This window comes from Oryzias latipes, chromosome 1, assembly GCF_002234675.1.
Source record: "Oryzias latipes chromosome 1, ASM223467v1".
Lineage (NCBI taxonomy): Eukaryota > Metazoa > Chordata > Actinopteri > Beloniformes > Adrianichthyidae > Oryzias > Oryzias latipes.
The window spans coordinates 12,530,082-12,550,529 of record NC_019859.2 but is presented as its reverse complement, the minus strand read 5'-3'; the positions used below and the strand labels follow the sequence as shown (position 1 = coordinate 12,550,529).

The window sequence follows — 20,448 nt, the reverse complement described above, 5'->3', positions numbered from 1 at the left end:
CTAACATGACTGATTCAGGAGACAATTGTCTAGACATTTTACTATTTAGTGGCCATTCATTTGCAGTAAAAAAGCGCTTTTCACAAACAGGCAAAGATGAGCCCCATAGTTCTTCTGATGTGAAGGAGACAGGGGGCAAGGGGTTATACTCTGGCAGAGTAGAAATTGATTTGATACACTCAATGCCTGAATTATGACCACATCTGTATTTTGCATAAGCTGAGTCACAATCCATACAAAAAGGGCTGCTGTATGCATGCCTGTTCGGCAGAATGGTCTTTGTTGGTTCCAACTGCTTAGGATTTATTAAGCTGTATTGTGCTGGCACATTCATGGGTATTGTTTGTTGTGTGTCATCATCATCATCAATGAAGGGTATCCTTTCCCTATTTCCATCATTTTTCAGTTGAGCTTTTGGCTTTTCTTCTTTTCCCATCTTGACAGCTTTTAATCCCATTTCCACACCAGAAGCATGTGGGATGTTGTGATCCTTCAGTTCTTTGTGGAATTGAGCTTCGACTTCATCAGCGCTCCTCTGAGAGAGCCTGCTATTTTGAACATGTGTGTCACCTTCAGTCAAAAGCATATCAGGTTCACGGTCCTGTGGTTTTAAGCACGATGGGCTAAGTTTAGATATCTTTTTTACAATTCTACGGGCTGCTGCTCCTCTCCTCAGATGAGGTGTGCAGCTGAACCTGTCCGAAAGCTCACTGAAGTCAATTTCCACTTTTTCTGACTCCGACAGGCTATCGCTAAAGTCTCTGATGGATATGGATGAGTCATGTGACTGGCTTTGGTCATCCCGACAAACATCTAATTTCCAAGGCATTGTTTGACTGCAGCCACTTTTGTGTGGAGGACCACCTTGGGGACACTTGATGAAATGACCTTCAACATTGCTGCAATCTTGCTGGAGGTTTACTTGGGGCTCAGAAATCTGTCTTGCTTTGCTTCTCATGGATGCTTCTTTTATAATTGGCCGCGTACTCACTTGCTCATCTGAGGTGTTGTAACTTGCATGTTCTTTTGATGCATCATCTTCAGGATTCCACAGATTAGGGCTCAATTCACTGCAGAAAAAACAACAACACAGAGTCAAAAGATAGAAATCTTACTTTTTGGTTTGCTATGGTAGAGCTGAAAAACAAATTTAGCAGCAAATATGTGCTGCACACAAAACCAGATCTTCTCAAACAAGTGTGAAAAAATGTATTCATTTGATGTTTGCAACAAAGTCAAAAGGATTTACTGTGTGATTTCAACATCCTCTAGTAGGTCTCCATGCATGCTCTCTGAGTGGATGTGTCCTGTTGGCTCTGCCCATGAAGGAATATCCAGCAAGGAAGCAACTGATAGATCCTCCTCAGAAACAGCTGGTGGTGGTCTACCATCAGATTCAATTCTTCTGACAATTCTTGGGCTGTCTGTATCCTGTTGCACTGAAGACAAAGCGACTGACACTGAAAAAAAATAAAAAAAACAGAATGTGATACAAGTTCAACAAAGACTGGTGTTTACAAAGCAGAGTTATTACCTTCACTGTGATCTAGGGTCTTCTCTATCTCTGCATAGGTTCTAGATGTTTGTTCTTGAACAGACTTATTCATCTGGGTTTCAATGAGATGGACAATGTCCATGCGGTTGATCTTGGTCAGCCTCCTAATCAGACACTCCTCTGCAAAAATTAAACAGGTTTAAATTTGAAATAACAAATCATTATAGTATACAATAAAACATTGTATGTTGTGTGGGTCGTTCATGGGTATTATACATTGTAAATTGGATTAGCATGAATGGGGTTTATGTTAAAACTGCCATATTACTATATACCTGGAGAAAATACTTTATAATAAATAATATTTCCCTTAAGACACAATGACAAAGAACTGTTACGCCAAAGAGAGTACAAAGAACATCACCTACTTGAAGGAAACAATAAGGCAATCACTAAAAAGGCAGTTTTGTAGCATTAAATGTCTTTTAAATCCAGTTGACGTATTTATACTAACACAGAAGCTCTGCATTGACACAAAACACAAAGATAAATCTGTCAAAATAATAAACAAAGTACCTGTGGCATGCTTGCCTTCCCGTTCAACCCAACGCTGCAGTAATGCATGACTCTGTTCTTGAAGAGAACTTGGATTTTGTGTTCTCACAAGTTGAATATCATCTTCACTGAATTCCAGCTCTTTTGCCAATTCTGTATGATATATTTCAAAGCAAAGTATTAAATTTGTTATTATCCACAGCATTAACATATATGTTTAAATGTTTCTATAGTTGTCCTAATTAAGGAAACAATTCAAGTGAAAAAAACTGGAGTTACTACTTCTGCTTAAAATACATTACATATCTAATATTTAACTTCATTTAACCTAAAATAATTTGGTTACTGAGATCTTACCAGTCCAACTGAAGCCAAGAAGGTCTGCAATGATTGTTAGAGTCTCCTCCTTCCTGTCAGCATTATCCTGCCAATAAACTAAAAAATCCCATCATAGATGGAATGTCAATTTTTGCATTGTGTCCCTATATCATTGTCTATGTATACACCAGTTTGTATAAAAAGATAAACATGTAAAATATACAGAAGTCCATTTAAAATTGCAATTTTCCGGATAATCTCTGGAATGGGCATTTATGATAATGGCCATGAATGAAAACTAAAAAGTTGAATTGAAAGGTGTTTATTAATCTGTGGACACATAATCAATGTCTATCATAAGTGCAATACAATTTTCAATTAGTATAGGGGTTAATATTGTCAGTTTTCGTCCTTTCAATGTGTTTGTTATTAAGAAGACTCTTATTAGTTCTGATAATGCCTACAGTTCAGTAGTACGGACCACATTTTTCTGTAGCTCTTAGCACTCAATCTTGAGATTACACAAACTTTGATGAAGAAATAATTTACCACAAAGCAAAATACCAATACCCATAATAACACAAATGAGAGACACACATGTATGGACACACACACAAAATGACTAGAATTCACTGGAACAGAACAAATTGCCACAATCAACCAAATTAGATGTAATGGACGAATTGTAATCAGGAAGAGATTAGCTGCTTTGCTGCTAGAGATTAAAAAAATAAAATTAAACCCCACAAAAGATCAGGCCATACCTGGAGTATGTTCTGGAGTTTGATCATCAACGATTCTTTGCATCTGAGTTTCCACTGTGTCATCCCATGTAGCCCTGGACTCAAAAACATCCTCTGCCCCACAAGATGGATGTTTAACTGGTAACTGATTGCTATCAGAATCTGAACCGTGAGAAGCTTGAGTGTCATATGTAAAGACAACAGAGTCTGAACTTTTGTGACTACTGCTACTCCTGTTATCAGTTTCAAAAGAAGACCTAACAGACTTATCTGTAGTATCCAGGTGTGGGAGGGCTTTTTGAAGGGGAGAGCAAGCTTCAAGATTCTCTTGCATCAGGGGAGTGACTTTGGAGGGGGAAAATTCGGACATACCAGTAGACTGACTACAATCAGAGTAACTCGGACCTTTTCTATAAAATTGTTTTTTAATATCACCACCCTCAGATCTAGTTTTACGATCAGACTTCAATTTTCTTTCTGCTTTCCTATTAACTGCCTCAAGCACGGATACCTGCAAGTCTTTCACCTTCATTGACTCACTAATTGAAGAACCTGGTATGATTGGCTGCGGAGAATCTTGATCATTACCTAAAGTGTCAAAGTGTGCAGCTGAAAAGGTCATCTCTATGACTGAGCACTGGTCTTCTTCATCATCCAAGTCATCATCATCAGAGGAGGAAGACTCTAAGAAAGGCTTTTCAGCATCTAACTGGGTAGCTGCCGTTGTGTCTGACTGAAGGTCAGCTACAGTGGTGTCTAGGTAGCCTAGCCCTAGGCCTTCCATATCTCCAGCTTCAATATGGGTAGTTGTGAGGCTCCTAGCAGCACTGGGAGAAACAAGTTGAAAATCAGTCAAGATAGATTTAGCACCTGGTTTAGAATCAGTTCTCTGAGAAGACTTTGTAAAATCTTCAACAAACTCTTCTGGTACATTTTCTTCCATTTGATGTTCTCCAAAGTGAAAAAATCCAAATCCTTCACCTCTGTCGTCAAAGGTCCTTCTTGTCATGTCAATGGCTCCACCTCTAGTCATTTCAAACAGCTTTCCTTCTTGAAACTGAAATGGATTAGGGCTTCTCTCACTATTTGTAGCCTGATCAGGATATTTTTCTGGTGTTTTTTGGCCAGGATCCTTTTGTTCTTTAACTTCTTCCACTTCTGTGGTACAAACTGTAGTTTGAGATTCACTTACAAAACCTGAACCTTGGGTCATCATTGGAGATTCATTTGCCACAAAGCCAGACAAATGTTTTTCAGTAACAGTATAAATCATTGGCGTTGTTTTGTCTTTTAGTATTTCTGACCCCTTTTTTACAAGCAGGGTTGGTGCATCCTCCTTGTCCCCATCAGTTTTTTCTTTGAATGGTGTAGTTGAATATAGTAGAATGTCAGCTGACTGAGTAGTTCTCTGTTGTAACTGATCCACTGTCTCTGCCTTAAAGCACAAATTGTCCATTTTTTCATGTTGTGGGTGAGTTTCAGATGTTTCAGAACTTGATTGTTGAATAGCTTGAGAGGATGAATAGGCAATAGAGTCTGATCTTAAATCTCTGTCATCGTCTTTGTAAGCATCACCGTAAGAAGCAGAAATGGAATCTTCATGTATCTCTGTCTTTACTTTAGACTCCTGTTCCATCTCCTCAAACATTTTGATTTTTACGGCCATTTTAAACATCTTCTCTTCTGGAGTGAATTGTTTGCTGGTGATTTCATCCTCGCCATCATCTGCACTGAGTGACTTTTGCCTGGATTCAAGACTCTCAATAGAGCACATATTGCCATAACTTGTTCCATCTGTAGAGTCAGTTAAAGGGATCCTTGGAGAGTTTTCTTTTTCATCTTCACATGTATCTGTATAAACATAGGTTTCGTAAGGAAAACATGCTTTGAGCTGTGAAGCATAGTCCTCGTAAACAGCTGTCTTAAAGGGTTCATGAATTTGTGCATCCTTTGTCAGAGTAGGACTACTTTCAAGCGAATCTTGACATGGAGAATCTTTGGTAGGACTTGGTTCTATTGAATCAGGGGATTTCTTTGATGATTGATCTTCCAGAACAGGACTTGACTCTAATGAATCTTGATTAAATAGATCTTTGTCTGGCTCATCAAACGGCATACAGGTAAGGTTCTCCAATCCAGCAGGTCGTTGCAGAGCAACATAACTACTTGGTTCTTGTGTTTTGTGAACTGAATGGAAACCATCGACATTGACATCAACTTCATCATCATATAATGTTGCATTTGACTTGCTGTTGTTTACTGTCTCTTCAGTAGAGTGAGTATAAAGTGCTGCTTTTCTAAATGATGTGTCTACTTCCCATGTCTCACATGATTCTATGTTGCACCCATCATCTTCATCAACATATGTCTGTCTTTCAATTTCTTTAAACATTGTTTTATTGAGGTCTCCACTATCAGATCTGTATGGTTTGGAGGATACCATGTCTTGTTCTATTTTACAGTCCTCAGGCTGTGTTGTTTCTTTGAAGGTCTCATGAACAAGGTCCTCAAAGGGATGACTTGCTTTTGTCTCAGGTTTATCAGGCTTACTGAGAAGTGATACCAAATTTGACATATTCTTTTCAATTGGGGAGCATTCGTCTTGGGCTTGTGTCTTTGCAGAAACTTGCTGTAATACATTGTCTGCAACTAAACCTGCAACTAGTTCCTCAACTTCAACTACATCAGTATCTGGGTCTTCATTTAACTCCTTTTCCATCTGGGTTTCTATATTATCACATTTAAGAAATGTTTCTTGACATTCATTGTGGATCAAACTCTCATCTGCACATCTTTCCAAATTCAAAGGCTTTTCTTTAAGATTAACATCCAAATCAGTGCTCAATAGGGACAATATGCCTGTCATATCTTTCTCTGACTGTTGATGGTGCAATGTTCCTTCAATCACAATCTGATCAAATGGAATGTCAGATATTGAGCTTTGAGATAGCTCATCAACTGCAACTTCATCAGGCTCCAAAGTTTCACATGTCACTTCCGCTACTTTATCTTCAACATTATCAACGGCCAATATGGTTTTTGTGCAAATTTCTTCGCCTACATTGCTCTCCGTTATGTTTTTTTTTATTATTGGTCTTTCTTTAAGATATCTGTCCAAGTCACCAGTCAGATGTGATTGCATATTTTCAGTTGTTATTTGTTCACACTGAACGTGTTTCTCAGTAACTTGTTGGAATAGAGTCTCAAATGCTGATCTTTGAGCTTCTCCTTCAATTACAGTTTTATTTGTCTGCAGACATTCACTGGAATCCTGCCCTTTTTTGTCATCTAAAGAAACCGTTACCAGTTTTGTTTCCTTGTATATCTCCTGTTTTACATCCTCCTCTGAAACTGTTTGTCTGACAACTGGTCTTTCTTTAAGGTATTCATCTAAGTCACTACTCATGTGGGAAAACATACCAGACATGTTCTTCTCACCTTTTATCTGTTCACTCTGATCATGTCTCTCAATGACAACTTCTAGGAATGGAGTCTCTGATACAGATCTTTGAGCAACTTGTGCGACACCAACTTCATCAGTTTCTGCATAGTCACTAGCATCTCCCCCTTCTTTGTCATCTAAATTATTTGTTGTCAATTTTGTTTCCTTGTAGCTCTCGTGGATTAAATCCTGCTCTGACAGTGTTTGTCTGACAACTGGTCTTTCTTTGAAGTATTCATCTAAGTCACTACTCAGATGGGACAACACTCCAGACATGTTCTTCTCACCTTTTATGTGTTCACTCTGATCATGTCTCTCAATGACATTTTCTTGGAAAAGAGTCTCTGATACAGACCTTTGAGCAACCTGTGCAACACCAACTTCATCAGTTTCTGGGTAAACACTGGCATCTCCGCCTTCTTTGTCTTCTAAATTATTTGTTGTCAATTTTGTTTCCTTGTAGCTCTCGTGGATTAAATCCTGCTCTGACAGTTTTTGTCTGACAACTGGTCTTTCTTTGAGGTATTCATCTAAGTCACTGCTCAGATGAGACAACACTCCAGACATGTTCTTCTCACCTTTTATGTGTTCACTCTGTTCCTGTCTCTTAATGACATTTTCTTGGAATAGAGTCTCTGATACAGCCCTTTGAGCAACCTGTACAACACAAACTTCATCAGTTTCTGCATAGTCACTAGCATGTCCCCCTTCTTTGTGATCTAAATCATTTGTTGTCAACTTTGTTTCCTTGTAGCTCTCATGGATTAAATCCTGCTCTGACAGTGTTTGTCTGACAACTGGTCTTTCTTTGAGGTATTCATCTAAGTCACTACTCAGATGGGACAACACCCCAGACATGTTCTTTTCACCTTTTATGTGTTCACTCTGATCATGTCTCTCAATGACATTTTCTTGGAAAAGAGTCTCTGATACAGACCTTTGAGCAACCTGTGCGACACCAACTTCATCAGTTTCTGCATAGTCACTAGCATCTCCCCCTTCTTTGTCATCTAAATCATTTGTTGTTAATTTTGTTTCCTTGTAGCTCTTGTGGATTAAATCCTGCTCTGACAGTGTTTGTCTGACAACTGGTCTTTCTTTGAGGTATTCATCTAAGTCACTGCTCAGATGGGACAACACCCCAGACATGTTATTCTCACCTTTTATGTGTTCACTCTGATCATGTCTCTCAATGATATTTTCTTGGAATAGAGTCTCTGATACAGACCTTTGAACAACCTGTGCAACACCAACTTCATCAGTTTCTGGGTAAACACTGGCATCTCCGCCTTCTTTGTCTTCTAAATCATTTGTTGTCAATTTTGTTTCCTTGTAGCTCTCGTGGATTAAATCCTGCTCTGACAGTGTTTGTCTGACAACTGGTCTTTCTTTGAGGTATTCATCTAAGTCACTACTCAGATGGGACAACACTCCAGACATGTTCTTTTCACCTTTTATATGTTCACTCTGATCATGTCTCTCAATGACATTTTCTTGGAAAAGAGTCTCTGATACAGACCTTTGAGCAACCTGTGCGACACCAACTTCACCAGTTTCTGCATAGTCACTGGCATCTCCCCCTTCTTTGTCATCTAAATCATTTGTTGTCAATTTTGTTTCCTTGTAGCTCTCATGGATTAAATCCTGCTCTGACAGTGTTTGTCTGACAACTGGTCTTTCTTTGAGGTATTCATCTAAGTCACTGCTCAGATGGGAAAACACCCCAGACATGTTCTTTTCACCTTTTATGTGTTCACTCTGATCATGTCTCTCAATGATATTTTCTTGGAATAGAGTCTCTGATACAGACCTTTGAACAACCTGTGCAACACAAACTTCATCAGTTTCTGCATAGCCACTAGCATCTCCCACTTCTTTGTCTTCTAAATCATTTGTTGTCAACTTTGTTTCCTTGTAGCTCTCGTGGATTAAATCCTGCTCTGACAGTGTTTGTCTGAGAACTGGTCTTTCTTTGAGGTATTCATCTAAGTCACTACTCAGATGGGACAACACTCCAGACATGTTCTTCTCACCTTTTATATGTTCACTCTGATCATGTCTCTCAATGACATTTTCTTGGAAAAGAGTCTCTGATACAGACCTTTGAGCAACCTGTGCGACACCAACTTCACCAGTTTCTGCATAGTCACTGGCATCTCCCCCTTCTTTGTCATCTAAATCATTTGTTGTCAATTGTGTTTCCTTGTAGCTCTCATGGATTAAATCCTGCTCTGACAGTTTTTGTCTGACAACTGGTCTTTCTTTGAGGTATTCATCTAAGTCACTGCTCAGATGGGACAACACTCCAGACATGTTCTTCTCACCTTTTATGTGTTCACTCTGTTCCTGTCTCTTATTGATATTTTCTTGGAATAGAGTCTCTGATACAGACCTTTGAGCAACCTGTACAACACAAATTTCATCAGTTTCTGCATAGTCACTAGCATGTCCCCCTTCTTTGTCATCTAAATCATTTGTTGTCAATTTTGTTTCCTTGTAGCTCTCATGGATTAAATCCTGCTCTGACAGTGTTTGTCTGACAACTGGTCTTTCTTTGAGGTATTCATCTAAGTCACTACTCAGATGGGACAACCCCCCAGACATGTTCTTTTCACCTTTTATGTGTTCACTCTGATCATGTCTCTCAATGACATTTTCTTGGAAAAGAGTCTCTGATACAGACCTTTGAGCAACCTGTGCGACACCAACTTCATTAGTTTCTGCATAGTCACTGGCATCTCCCCCTTCTTTGTCATCTAAATCATTTGTTGTCAATTTTGTTTCCTTGTAGCTCTCGTGGATTAAATCCTGCTCTGACAGTGTTTGTCTGACAACTGGTCTTTCTTGGGACAACACAGCAGACATGGTTTTCTCAGTTGTTGATGGTTTGTAGTAAACCTCTCGCTCAACAAGTACTTGTTGGAACAGGGTGTCAGACACAGTGCTTTGAGCTTTTTCTTTGATACTAACTTCAACCTTTTCTAAGAGTTCATTGACTACTTTGTCCTCTGAAGGATCAGTTAGTGATAATATACCAGAAATGTTTTTCCTATTTGTGGAACTCTGATGATATGCATCTCCCTCCAGGCAAACTTGTTTAAATGTAGTCTCAGATTGTGGCTCGGTTGGTGGTTTCTCAAACTGACTCTTTGAGCTCTGCCAGTTTTCATGAACTTCCTTAAGTACATTGTCTTGTAAATGTTTGCTTGGGAGTTTGACTTCAATGTGTCTCTCATCAACAAGATCATCCTCTAGTTGGCATTGTCTTGTCATTGTATTTTCACTGAAACATTCATCAAGGTCACTTTTGAGAAGTGATAACATGCCTGACATAGTTTTCTCATTTGTAGACAGTTCTGTAATTTTCTCAATATCTTCTTCAAATGGAGGCTCAAATGGGACAGTTGGGCCCATTTTAACAGCAATTGTTTGAGTCTGTTCTTGCACCTCTGGGCTTTTCTTGTTCTCATCAAAAGCACTTGAAGATGTGCAGACTTTGGTGTGAATCATTTGATCAAAGCTCCCAAGGATATCACCCTGTTTTGGAAGTGTTTTTTCCAACGCTGCTCCATGCATTTTTGTTTTTTCCTCTTTAGGAGAAATCTTTGTGGCAATTTCCTCATCAGTCTCCTGTGTTGTGATGGTTTCTTGAAAATTATCACGGTAAATATTCTTCTGTGATTGTTGGCTTTTAATAGGACTAACTTGTAGGCACTGACCCAACTCTTCGTTCAATAAGGAACCTTTAATGTCCTTTCCTGCTGTAGATTTCTGGCCAAACATTTTGGTACCTTTACAGATCTCGAGAAGTGACTGCTCCTTGATTGCCATTTCTGTCCTCTGTTCTCTGCTTTTATGTTCAGCTGCTTTGTCTTTTTCACTTGCTTGGAATGTGTTTTCTTTGTCTGCAGGAACACAATAATCTTCTTTTGTAGCTTCGTGGTAAGAAAACATTTCATTGGGCATTTGATATATTGGCTTGAGTTCTTCTGAACTTTCCTTCTCCTCTGAGCTATAACGGGAGGTCTTTTGAACAATTGTCTCTGAGGATTTAGCCAACCATTCTTGCTTGTAACTCCCTGAACTTGTGTTATCCTTAAAACAAGAACTGTATAATAACTCTGGATTTGTGTCGGAATCATCAATTGGGGTTTCTTCCCCAAGTGTCCCCAACTGATAGTTGATATCTGTTGCTGTAGATCTGCGCTTAAACAGCTGATACTCAGGACTTTCTTCCAGTTCAGCCCTAATGAAAGAACTGAAATCCTCAGAATTTTTTCGATCAGGGCTGATCTGATAGTCATCAGATAGACTCCTAGCAATGTTCATGAGTGGTTCCTCTAGCTGCATTCTGCTCAGGCTGCTCTGCGGCATATCTGGCTTGTCTCTCTCTGGACTAATCCTTCTATCATCAAACTGCATCTTGTCAGCAACTTTAATTGTCACGCCAAACGTAGGAATAACTGATCCTTGTTGTGATTCACAAGTGATTTCTTTCTGTAATGTCACAGTCTGGGCTTCTAAATTCATATTTTTGTTACCACTCAGTTGTGTTTGGAAAGGCATGCTGGTATTCTGTTCAGTTTTCTGGACCTCTCCAGAGCCTTCAAATGATTCTGATTTAGTTTTTAGCAAATGAAGCTCAGTCTCGATTGTTGTGATCAATCTCTCAGAATTTTGCATCGTCTGTGCAAAAGAAGGCTCTGACACTGACGGAGACTGATCTGTGTTTAACATTTGTGATTGATTAATCAAGTCTGTGTGGTCAGATTTTCTATCACCAATCTCTTGATGCATGATTGAGGCCTTCTCAGTTTGTGTTGACATTTGTTCCTCCCTTCTAAGACTTTGTTTAGTTTGCTGTCCCTCTTGCTCATTTTGAAATGCTTTCAATAAGTTTTTCACAGAGACAGAACTCTCTTCAGGTTCATCTCTTTGTGGGGTGACAGGTACAGGGTCACATGGTAGAGTTTCAGCAAAATGTACTGTCTTTTCAAGAGAGTTATCATCTGAAATGAACACCGAGATATCAGATCCATATCTGACAAAACTTTCTGGAGGAGCTTCTGACTCTCGAAAATCACACAGGATGGAATCAGATGTTGAACTGAAAGTTGTTGGTCGCTGAGCTTCAACATGTGACTTTGGCTCTTGCAAAGTTTCCTCTAGTAATGGGGTTTCTTTACTTTGAGTTGCTGTAATATGAGTGGCCAAAGCATCGAGTTTTAAAGGCTGTGGTGTGATTTCCATAGTCTCACGCTCAGCTTGGAACATTTTCATCAGCTCCTTCACTGACAGACTCTCTTTCTCTGGTAACACACAATTGTCGGCTACCTCTGTCTGTGGACCATAACCCCCATCAACATACTCAGTTGTTTCAGCAAATGTCACTTTCTTTCCATTAGGAGCCTTTTCTTCCATACTAGGTTTGACTAAGCTCTCCATCTCTTCTGTTATGTCTGCATTGTTTGGCTTATTCTGGTCATTTTGTTCATGGAAAATTGTATGCTCATTAGTCTGGAGTTGAGATATTGGATCATATGCAAGACTCTGCTCCACTTCTTCCAATTGTTTAGAATGTGTTGGTTCAGACGTGGACATTTTGTCATAATGAAAATGTTCTGCTTTGTGTTCAAAAAGTCCAGACTTACATTTTGATGGGTCTTGTCCTGTCTGAAATGCCTTCATCAGTTCCTTCACTGACATAATCTCCTCTAACCTTTCGGTTTGGGATTTGGGGGACTTGGGAATACTAGGAAGTTCTGGCATGACTTCTGCTGGTGTCTTTGTGATGTTGCTATGCATTACTTCATACCCCTCACCTTGAGTATGCTTTTGTATCTTTTCCTCCTCAACTTTGTTTTGCAAAGCTTTAACTTTGTCCTTTATTGATCCTATGGGGGCCTCAACAACAACAGGAGAAGCCGGAGGTTCCATGGATGAGGTGGAGGAAAGACCACTCTTCTTGATGATCGCATCGTCATCTAATGACTCTTCAGAACTCATTCTTTCCAGCTCTCCCTCAGAGCTGCTACATCTAGAAAACTCTCGAAGTTTCTTTCTAATAGGTTTTTTTATATTTGGAGGATGTCTTTTGCCATCTTGCTTTACAGATACATGTTCACCTCTCTCTTTTGTTAGATCTTCTTGAGAATCATATGTCCCACCGAGTCTTTGTTCATGATGATCTTCAGTCTCCTTGTTGAGGTTTGAGACCATTGCAGTCATGCCATCCATACCAGTGTCAGTTTGACTCAATTTCTTTGTTTCTTCAAAAGCTTTTGCCTCAAAAACTGAATACACATCTTTCTTAGCCCTATCTTGTTGTTCCACTGACCTACTTTCAATCTGCCCATCTTTTTTAATTCCTCCAACCTTTTCCTGCCTCTCTTTGAACAATTCCACAACAATCGGAGATGACCCCTCCTCTAACCCTGTTTCTTCAACTCTCTCCTCATATGCAGTAAAAACTGCTGTTGTTCTAATGTCTGACATGTCTGACAGGAGGTCCGGACTTGCAAGGGTTGCAGGATCAAGAGGTTGGTTAGTTCGCAGGGAGAATGTCTCAGTTGACTCAGATTCATCATCTTCAATGGGAAAAAGTTTCAGAACCAAAAAGGGTAAAGAACATGTGGGACAAATGAAGTGGGAAAGAGAGACATCAAAAAAGTGTCATGAACGCAATTTCATCAAAATTCCATATTCAATTCACAGAGAAAGAAGATGGTTTAAAGGGCAGAGAGCAAGTCTTCAAAAGAAGGCCAAAAGGAAAATGACAAAGTAGTCCAGAAAAGTTTGAAGGGGAGCATAGCAATAGCAACATGAGCAAAGACGAGAGAAGTGAAAAACGGTTGCAAGAAAGCAGAAAAGAAGACCAGAACAGAACTTCTTACCACAGTTGTTTCAATAGAAAACAAAAAATATACAAAAGCGGACTAAATGGAACACATAACTTTGATGTATGAAGGACAAGGAAAGGTAACAGACAAATCCTCTCAAGATTGCTGCTGAGAATGTTGTGTCTGCTCTTAAATGACTGTTTTAGAAAATGATCCAACTTCACAAAATGGGGGATTTTTAAAAAGGTGTTAGAGGCAAGCAGTAAAATGATTCTATACAAAAATGTTATTTAAGGGTTATTAGTATGTGGTAAAATTTCACAGTTTTTTGTACCTGTTGAAGTATGTTTACGTTAAAATGAAGTTTGAAATATGAATAGAAAAGTAAAAAAATGTTTGAAACAATTATAAAGTTTTAACAGAGAAAATCTGCCACCAACAAAACACTAAATATTTTGATTTTATATTGCAAATGGTTTTAGGTGAACAAAAAGCTAAAAATAAAATATGCAGACTATTGATAGAAGTAAACAATCCAACTTATTGAGAAGATAATATAAAGAACTTGTGTACCTAAAGCTAACTCCTAAATAAATAAATAAAATGGTAGAAAACTATGAATAAAAATTGTATAAATGTCAATGATAAAACGCAAACTAAGATTAAAAAAATGGGCCAAAAAACAATTTGTCAATGAGATTACCAAAAACACTGCTGGAATGGACTTCATTACAGAAATAAATAGAAAACAATTATATTTTGACAAAAATTTGGACATGCAAAAACAAACAAATCTAATAACTACAAAAAGTTCAATGACGTGGGAGGAAAAAGTAAGTGGAACTCATAGTGAGGGGACCACAGCAATAGTTAAGCTGCCAAGTAAAATCTGCACAGTGTTGGCAAAGCAATGACACAAAGGGTAACCTCTCCCAAAAAGTCTGTTCAATTCATGTATTTAGAAAGTCTGAAGATAAATGTGCAGAAAAATAACTACTTACATTTCTTTTCACTCTTTTCACTCTATAAAAATAAGAAAACAAAAAATGTAATGTTAGAATTGATTTGCCTAATATTTTATCCAAAAAAAAAAAAAAAAAAGATTTAAAATTTAAAACCTATGTACCTCATCATCTCCATCTTGATCCGAATCCGATTCCTAGAGAGAGAAAAAATTGTTTAAATCAGTGCAACAAGAAATATCAAAGATTATTGGTTTATTTCTTACTTATAACACTAGTTCAGATATACTTAGACGGACCTTTGAGTATGCTGGGAGTGTGATGTTAAGGTTGCAGATGGCATTGAGGTTGAGGCTTCTGTAAGTGCGTGGTTCCTTGGTGAAAGACAAGCGACCGCATGGGTCCTGTGCCGTGTCTCTAATCTGTTTGATATATAAACAACTCTGTTTTTGCATGGAAGATTCCAGTTGAAAAGTGCAGAAAATATGTGAACTGACTACGCATTCATACTTTCACAAAGAGAGCCAGTCTGTTCTCCTTAAAGGCATAGAAACTAAACACGTGGTGCTGTCCACTCTTGGTAAGAGGAACCAGGTTTCCAAAGCAGTCTGCATATATAGGTTTCCCTTCCAACACCTATAAAAAGACATGACCGACTTATATCCAACATTTAAACTACTAGCGTTTTATATTTTTTCTGAATATAAAAGAACAATTGGGGAAATTGGGTTTGGGGGATATCTGCTGATTATTCTGCACCTCAACATCTCGACTGCGGGCAACTTCAGCAAAGTTCTCTTGCTGCTCCAAGGTTTTGTCCATCTTGTCATCTGTCATGCAGAAACAGCGAAGTCGAGCCTCTATAGGATCCAATGTCTTGGCAAATATGACAAATTTGGCCATGTATGGCACACAAATGATTTCCCTGTACAGCTGAGAGCCAAAGTTAACAGACTCCTGGACCTGTCTGCAATCTATAAGCCAAAACCTGTGAATAGGAATCAGATTGTAAAATAGGAACTGAAAAATAAAAATAATCTGTAGTTAGGGAACAGTTACAGAAAAACCATTTTGGGGAAAAAAATGGCTGCAATTTACCTTGCTGAAACATTTGTGGTAAAGGAAACGCACTGATTGACAAAGGTGAGAGGGGTGGAGCCAGTGATGTCCTCCCATTGGGCAGGAGTGGTTCCGCCTGGAAAACAAAGACCATTGGTTAAACATCCCATTATATTTTATTTGATCAAAAAACACATTGAGTGCAAATCAAAAAGCACTCAAAACTGATCAATTTAAATTAACAGAAAAATTAAAAGTAGAAGACAATATATTTTTAAATTAGACTTTCTCAACAAATTTTAGCACATACAGAAATGATATCAGCAAAAACAATAACTCACACACTTAAATAATTTTAAATATCCATTTGAAGAATCTAAGACAAGAAGACCTTGCAGTTTGAAAAACAAAAAACAGAGATGTACCGGTAATCAATATGTATATAATATATAGACAGTATATATATATTTGCATTCAGTACCTACCTGTAATACTACAAAGCAAACGTAAAGTGGGGGTCTCCCCACTGTAGACTGTACTTGGTCCATCACTGTTAACGCTCTTGGGAATAGGGATTGTCATGGTGATTGGTTTATGGAACTTCCTCCGTCTGGGTTCCAATGTGACAATTGCACTAAATGTGGCTTTGTTACCCAGAATCTTTCTCACCATTTCAACATCAATAGGTTGAGCCTGCGAAAACAGTACATCTGTCATGACCAATCGGAAGCTAATTGCACATTTGGTAGATTTATTCTACGTCTACTACTTAGATGATCATCTTTAAAACTCTAGAATATGTTGGACAAAGGACTGGTGTTTCTGTATTTCTGTTAGGTCTTCTTTTGTAGTTTAAGCTGCACGAGGAGCCTATGATTTTTTTTAAATCTAAATAAAAAAATAGGGGTAAAGAATGGGGTACAAAAACCAATACATTTCATAGTAAGACAATTTTCAAGGACTAACATTTTGATGAGCTGTCACACACATTGTCTAAAATGACATTTTAGGTTGGATGTTTATTCGCAAAAAGTGAAAACTGACATCTGCTACCGGTAATAGGCCCATAAAGTTTTACAAAAAAGTAAAAACTATTACACTGGAAAAACTGTACCTGAAGCCCAACTCTGATTTTCTTGGTGAGAGCACCTTCAGGGAAGACAGCCTGGACTTGGGGTACAAGTGTACTGCTGAGGACCCCACCCTCTGGACCAATCAGATTACTGTCTTGCTTTATCCTCGAAACCACAGCAAAGTACTGTGGGAAATCTCTGGTGATGATACGGCATATTCTTTTTTTCTTGAGTTCTTCTGGAGAATCGAGTTCTGAAAAAATCAGAGATGTGTGTTTTATGTATACTGGGTCATTAATTTTTGTGCTTTTCTTGATTTATGACTGTGTTTGTTTGCATTTATGAACCAGTATCCTTACTTTCATCCATGCCGTTGAGGATCTGGTTCAGCTCTTCTTCGGTGAAGTCACAATGATGTTCCTTCCAGTTCTCTCCTGTTTCACTCCGTAAGATCACAAGCTCCCTCTCTGTGCCCCTCAGAGCCGCAAAATGGGGGATCTCGACAATCACTGGCCTAAAAAATGGTCCAACAAGTAGAACAATATAAAAGTTAGCAAAAAGGGAAGTGGTAGAAAGACACCAGTGATGACTTTAGGGAAAAGTATAGCCTGGATTTGCATGATCTCACAGAACTAAAATAAAACAAAATTTAAATGTGAGTTTTTCATGCTCGTTGAACAAAAAGAAACACTGTAAGAGAAAATTAAAAAAGAAAAAAAAGATAACATTGATTGGGCAAAATCCAAATTAAGATAATGATGAGTATTTGTGAACTGAGAAAAGCATGAAGACTCAACATCTAACAGGAAGACATGAAAACATCTTTCTCAAGTTGAAGCAAAAAAGAAACCAAAAACAGGAGGAACACATATAAAAAATAATAGATAAGTACATTTTATAACAAAAACAGGGGAACATAGTTTATGATAGGGGAAGTGACCAGGAATCCAAGGAAGTAGGAAGTTCCCCTTATATGATCCTACCCGAGGAACTTGGTTCCTGGAGGACCCAGCTGCAGAATGCGGCTGACCAGGCTCTCACCCTCATTCAGAGGGGGAGGAGCTGTAGGAAGGTGGAGCTTACTGATCCATATGCAGCACGCGGGGGAAGTGGAGAAGAAAGAATGAACACACCACACAACTGTGTAAGCACACCCACACAAACAGCTACACGAAATCAAGCGTTCGGCCCTGAACTCGCGCGGCGTACCCCAAAAACTGAGCCCCGGTGGGTCCGACTTCTATGATTCGACCGGCAAGCCCTTCCCCCTCCACCATGGGGGGCATGGAGGCCAAACGATGCCTCTTCACCAGCCTGCATGTCACCCGTGTAGGTGCAGAACACTTCCTTGGTGGGACGATGATTCGCAGGCCGTTGTGGCGACAACCTCGCATTGCTCCGCCTCTGGCATCAACCATAAAACTTACAAGGAAACTGAAAAGGAAAAACATTTGTTTACTTTTTTTACCTATCAACAGAAGAAAAAAAACTAAGATGTTTTCACAGATTTTTTTTTTAAAAGATCAAAACTGTTGCATACAGCATCAATGCACACGAAGAAGCCATAATTTGGAGACATATTTAAAGCTACTGTATAAAAAAGAGTATTGGTAGTATTTGCCTGTATCTCCAAAATCCAGAGACTGCGCAACATCATGTCCACAGTGTCATCCCCAGGCAACACATACAAGATCATGCTTTACAACCATGCAAAAGGTTTGTAAGGAAATCCTTAAACTATGGCAACCGGAAGGAGCGTGATAGTGATAGGAAGAAAAGGTAGCAAAAAGGGAAAATTAAAAAAAAGAATCACCTGCTGTTGTCATGGTCTAGGCATGGAGAAGAATGGCTAGAAGCAGAGTACAACACACACATTCACAATCACAAATACCAAAAAGTATGACAAGTAAAGCAACAGGACAGCATGTACAAAGAAAATAAATTAAAAAAAACAAACAAGAAAAAGTGAGAAAATCTAAGCAGGCAAAAGGTCAAAGCTACAAAAAAGGAGAAAAGAAGGAAGGAGACAGATATAATGGACTGAGAAAACAGAAGTAAATTTAACTTCATAAAGATAAAATATTAAAAAGTGTAAAAATATAAGATTTGGGTTAGGATTTCAAAATAAAAATACCAGTCCATGAGGGCTTTGTTTGTAAAAGAGCTATTATAAAGCAGATTCAAAATGTGATGATATTAAAGCAAACTGTTGTCCGATGTCCTCAAATTTAACACTATTGTGCTTCAGATTCCTCCCTTCCATTTTTTTACATGTGGCTGGGCTGTACAAATATCAAACAAACAAGAACGAACAAAAATAGTTAACAGTTAAAGCACAGAAGCCAAAAATTTACATAAAGACAGAGCCCCTCAAACTGAATCCAAATGCTTATCAAAACGTGAAAATGTGGAGAATGCTAAAAATGTTTTAATAAGTGTCACTATCACACTGTACTTTTGAGTGAACCTCACATAATATACATCAAAAGTTTATCTGTGAAGATGAGTACATTTAGTAGATTTTTCCCCCTGCAAGTTTCTGTGAAGTTGCGTTTCAGATCAAAACATTTGCAAAAGTTCCATTTGTTTCTTCATCCCTTTAAAGTAAAATTATTCTTCATTAGTAACAATTAGTAACAATGTCAAAGACTAACAAAGGGTGCAGCAGTAGCTTTATCACAGTCATTATGAGCAATGTCTTTATTTTTTCTTTTAACATGTGAATTTAAATAAGCCACGCTTAACTAAGTTATGTTTATCTTGGCTTTTGAAAAAAACTTTTTTCTAATTTCTACACATTTAAACTGCATGCCATAATGCATGTGTGGTTTTGTACCCAGAATGCAGCAGACTGGAAGAGAGCACCACATTATCTAGGTGCTCAGCGCCCCAGCTCAGGCGAAATGACTCCTTGTCGTGTTCTCTGGCCAGCGCAGACACCTGCGGACCAATAAAAGAAAACCACTGGTCAGTTGGAGTCTAAGGAAACATTGTGGAACCGCAAACACTTTTTGAGTACTTTGTCCCCACCTGGTGGCTTGTCCAAACTTCTTCAATGAGAACCCCATCTCTCTGATGGAAACTTTGGTGAATGGGAGTGTGCTGGGGCCTGTTAAAAACCACCATTTCAGAGGGTTTGCTTGTATTAACCTTATAAACAGCTCAACTCTGTTAAGTGTCCATGTGTCGCTTGTAACCTGTCCAAATTGTGGCTCATATAGCTGAAGCTATCCAGATAATGTCCTGGCAGAGAGTCGTCTCCCAGCTCTCGAAGGTCCTCGGCTCTCAGGTATTCTCCTCCATCACCCGTCATTGTGTCCTCACCTTCAAAAACAGACATCCAGCACAACTTTATGAGCAACTGATACGTTAACATCAACTTCAAAGCGGACAAGATGCAGTGGCATAAAACCAAGCATTGTGTAGTTTTCAAATATAACCAATCTCAGGCATTTGTTGGTTAGTTTTGGCACTTGTTAGTCAGGTGCAAGAACACAAACTCTGAATTTCACAAGTTTAGGATCCAACTAGGAGAATTAAATAATTTTATATCATGATATACAAACACTACACACAGTAACATGGGATTTAAAGCTGAGGTATCAAATGCCTCCCTCATTTGTAGCCGTTTAGACATTTTTTTTAATGTTTTATTTTTCTTCATTTTTCGAATTTATTTCCAATATGTAAATAACAAAAGTGGAAAAAAAATGTCAGCAACAGAGCTTAAACAACCACAACAAAACCAAAAATAATTAAATTAATATTGTTTCTAATAAAACAGCTTAGGGATATTGGAAAGGGAGTGGGCAGAAGGCCAGTTGATATTCATTCTCTACAATAACTTAGACGAACAAGGTAGAATGAAGGTGATAACAGAAAATACATTTAAAAAAACTAATAAAAAAAACCTTGAACTCATTTTGTATTGTGGTCTAGAGATAATTAGAGCTTAAAGTTGA

General features: G+C 38.4%; 1 protein-coding gene across 11 annotated transcripts in view; it reads right to left on the bottom strand.

Moving 5' to 3' along the window:
* LOC101168180 (ankyrin-2) overlaps positions 1-20,448 on the bottom strand; it is a 71,590-nt gene that overhangs the window by 13,585 nt on the left and 37,557 nt on the right. For 6 of the 11 annotated variants that reach the window (XM_020702745.2, XM_020702756.2, XM_020702766.2 and 3 more), the window contains 21 exons: positions 19,684-19,810; positions 19,517-19,595; positions 19,323-19,426; positions 18,300-18,335; positions 17,696-17,920; positions 17,470-17,568; positions 16,846-17,000; positions 16,528-16,739; positions 15,899-16,106; positions 15,453-15,549; positions 15,114-15,342; positions 14,865-14,990; positions 14,654-14,776; positions 14,519-14,551; positions 14,394-14,415; positions 3,133-13,140; positions 2,408-2,485; positions 2,072-2,203; positions 1,535-1,675; positions 1,250-1,460; positions 992-1,070 (listed from right to left, as the gene is read on the bottom strand). In XM_020702745.2, the coding sequence (XP_020558404.2) occupies positions 992-1,070; positions 1,250-1,460; positions 1,535-1,675; positions 2,072-2,203; positions 2,408-2,485; positions 3,133-13,140; positions 14,394-14,415; positions 14,519-14,551; positions 14,654-14,776; positions 14,865-14,990; positions 15,114-15,342; positions 15,453-15,549; positions 15,899-16,106; positions 16,528-16,739; positions 16,846-17,000; positions 17,470-17,568; positions 17,696-17,920; positions 18,300-18,335; positions 19,323-19,426; positions 19,517-19,595; positions 19,684-19,810 (12,524 nt within the window). The remainder of the gene's footprint in view (positions 1-991; positions 1,071-1,249; positions 1,461-1,534; positions 1,676-2,071; positions 2,204-2,407; positions 2,486-3,132; positions 13,141-14,393; positions 14,416-14,518; positions 14,552-14,653; positions 14,777-14,864; positions 14,991-15,113; positions 15,343-15,452; positions 15,550-15,898; positions 16,107-16,527; positions 16,740-16,845; positions 17,001-17,469; positions 17,569-17,695; positions 17,921-18,299; positions 18,336-19,322; positions 19,427-19,516; positions 19,596-19,683; positions 19,811-20,448) is intronic. The other 5 variants (XM_020702823.2, XM_020702818.2, XM_023956343.1 and 2 more) reach the window with 4 other exon arrangements.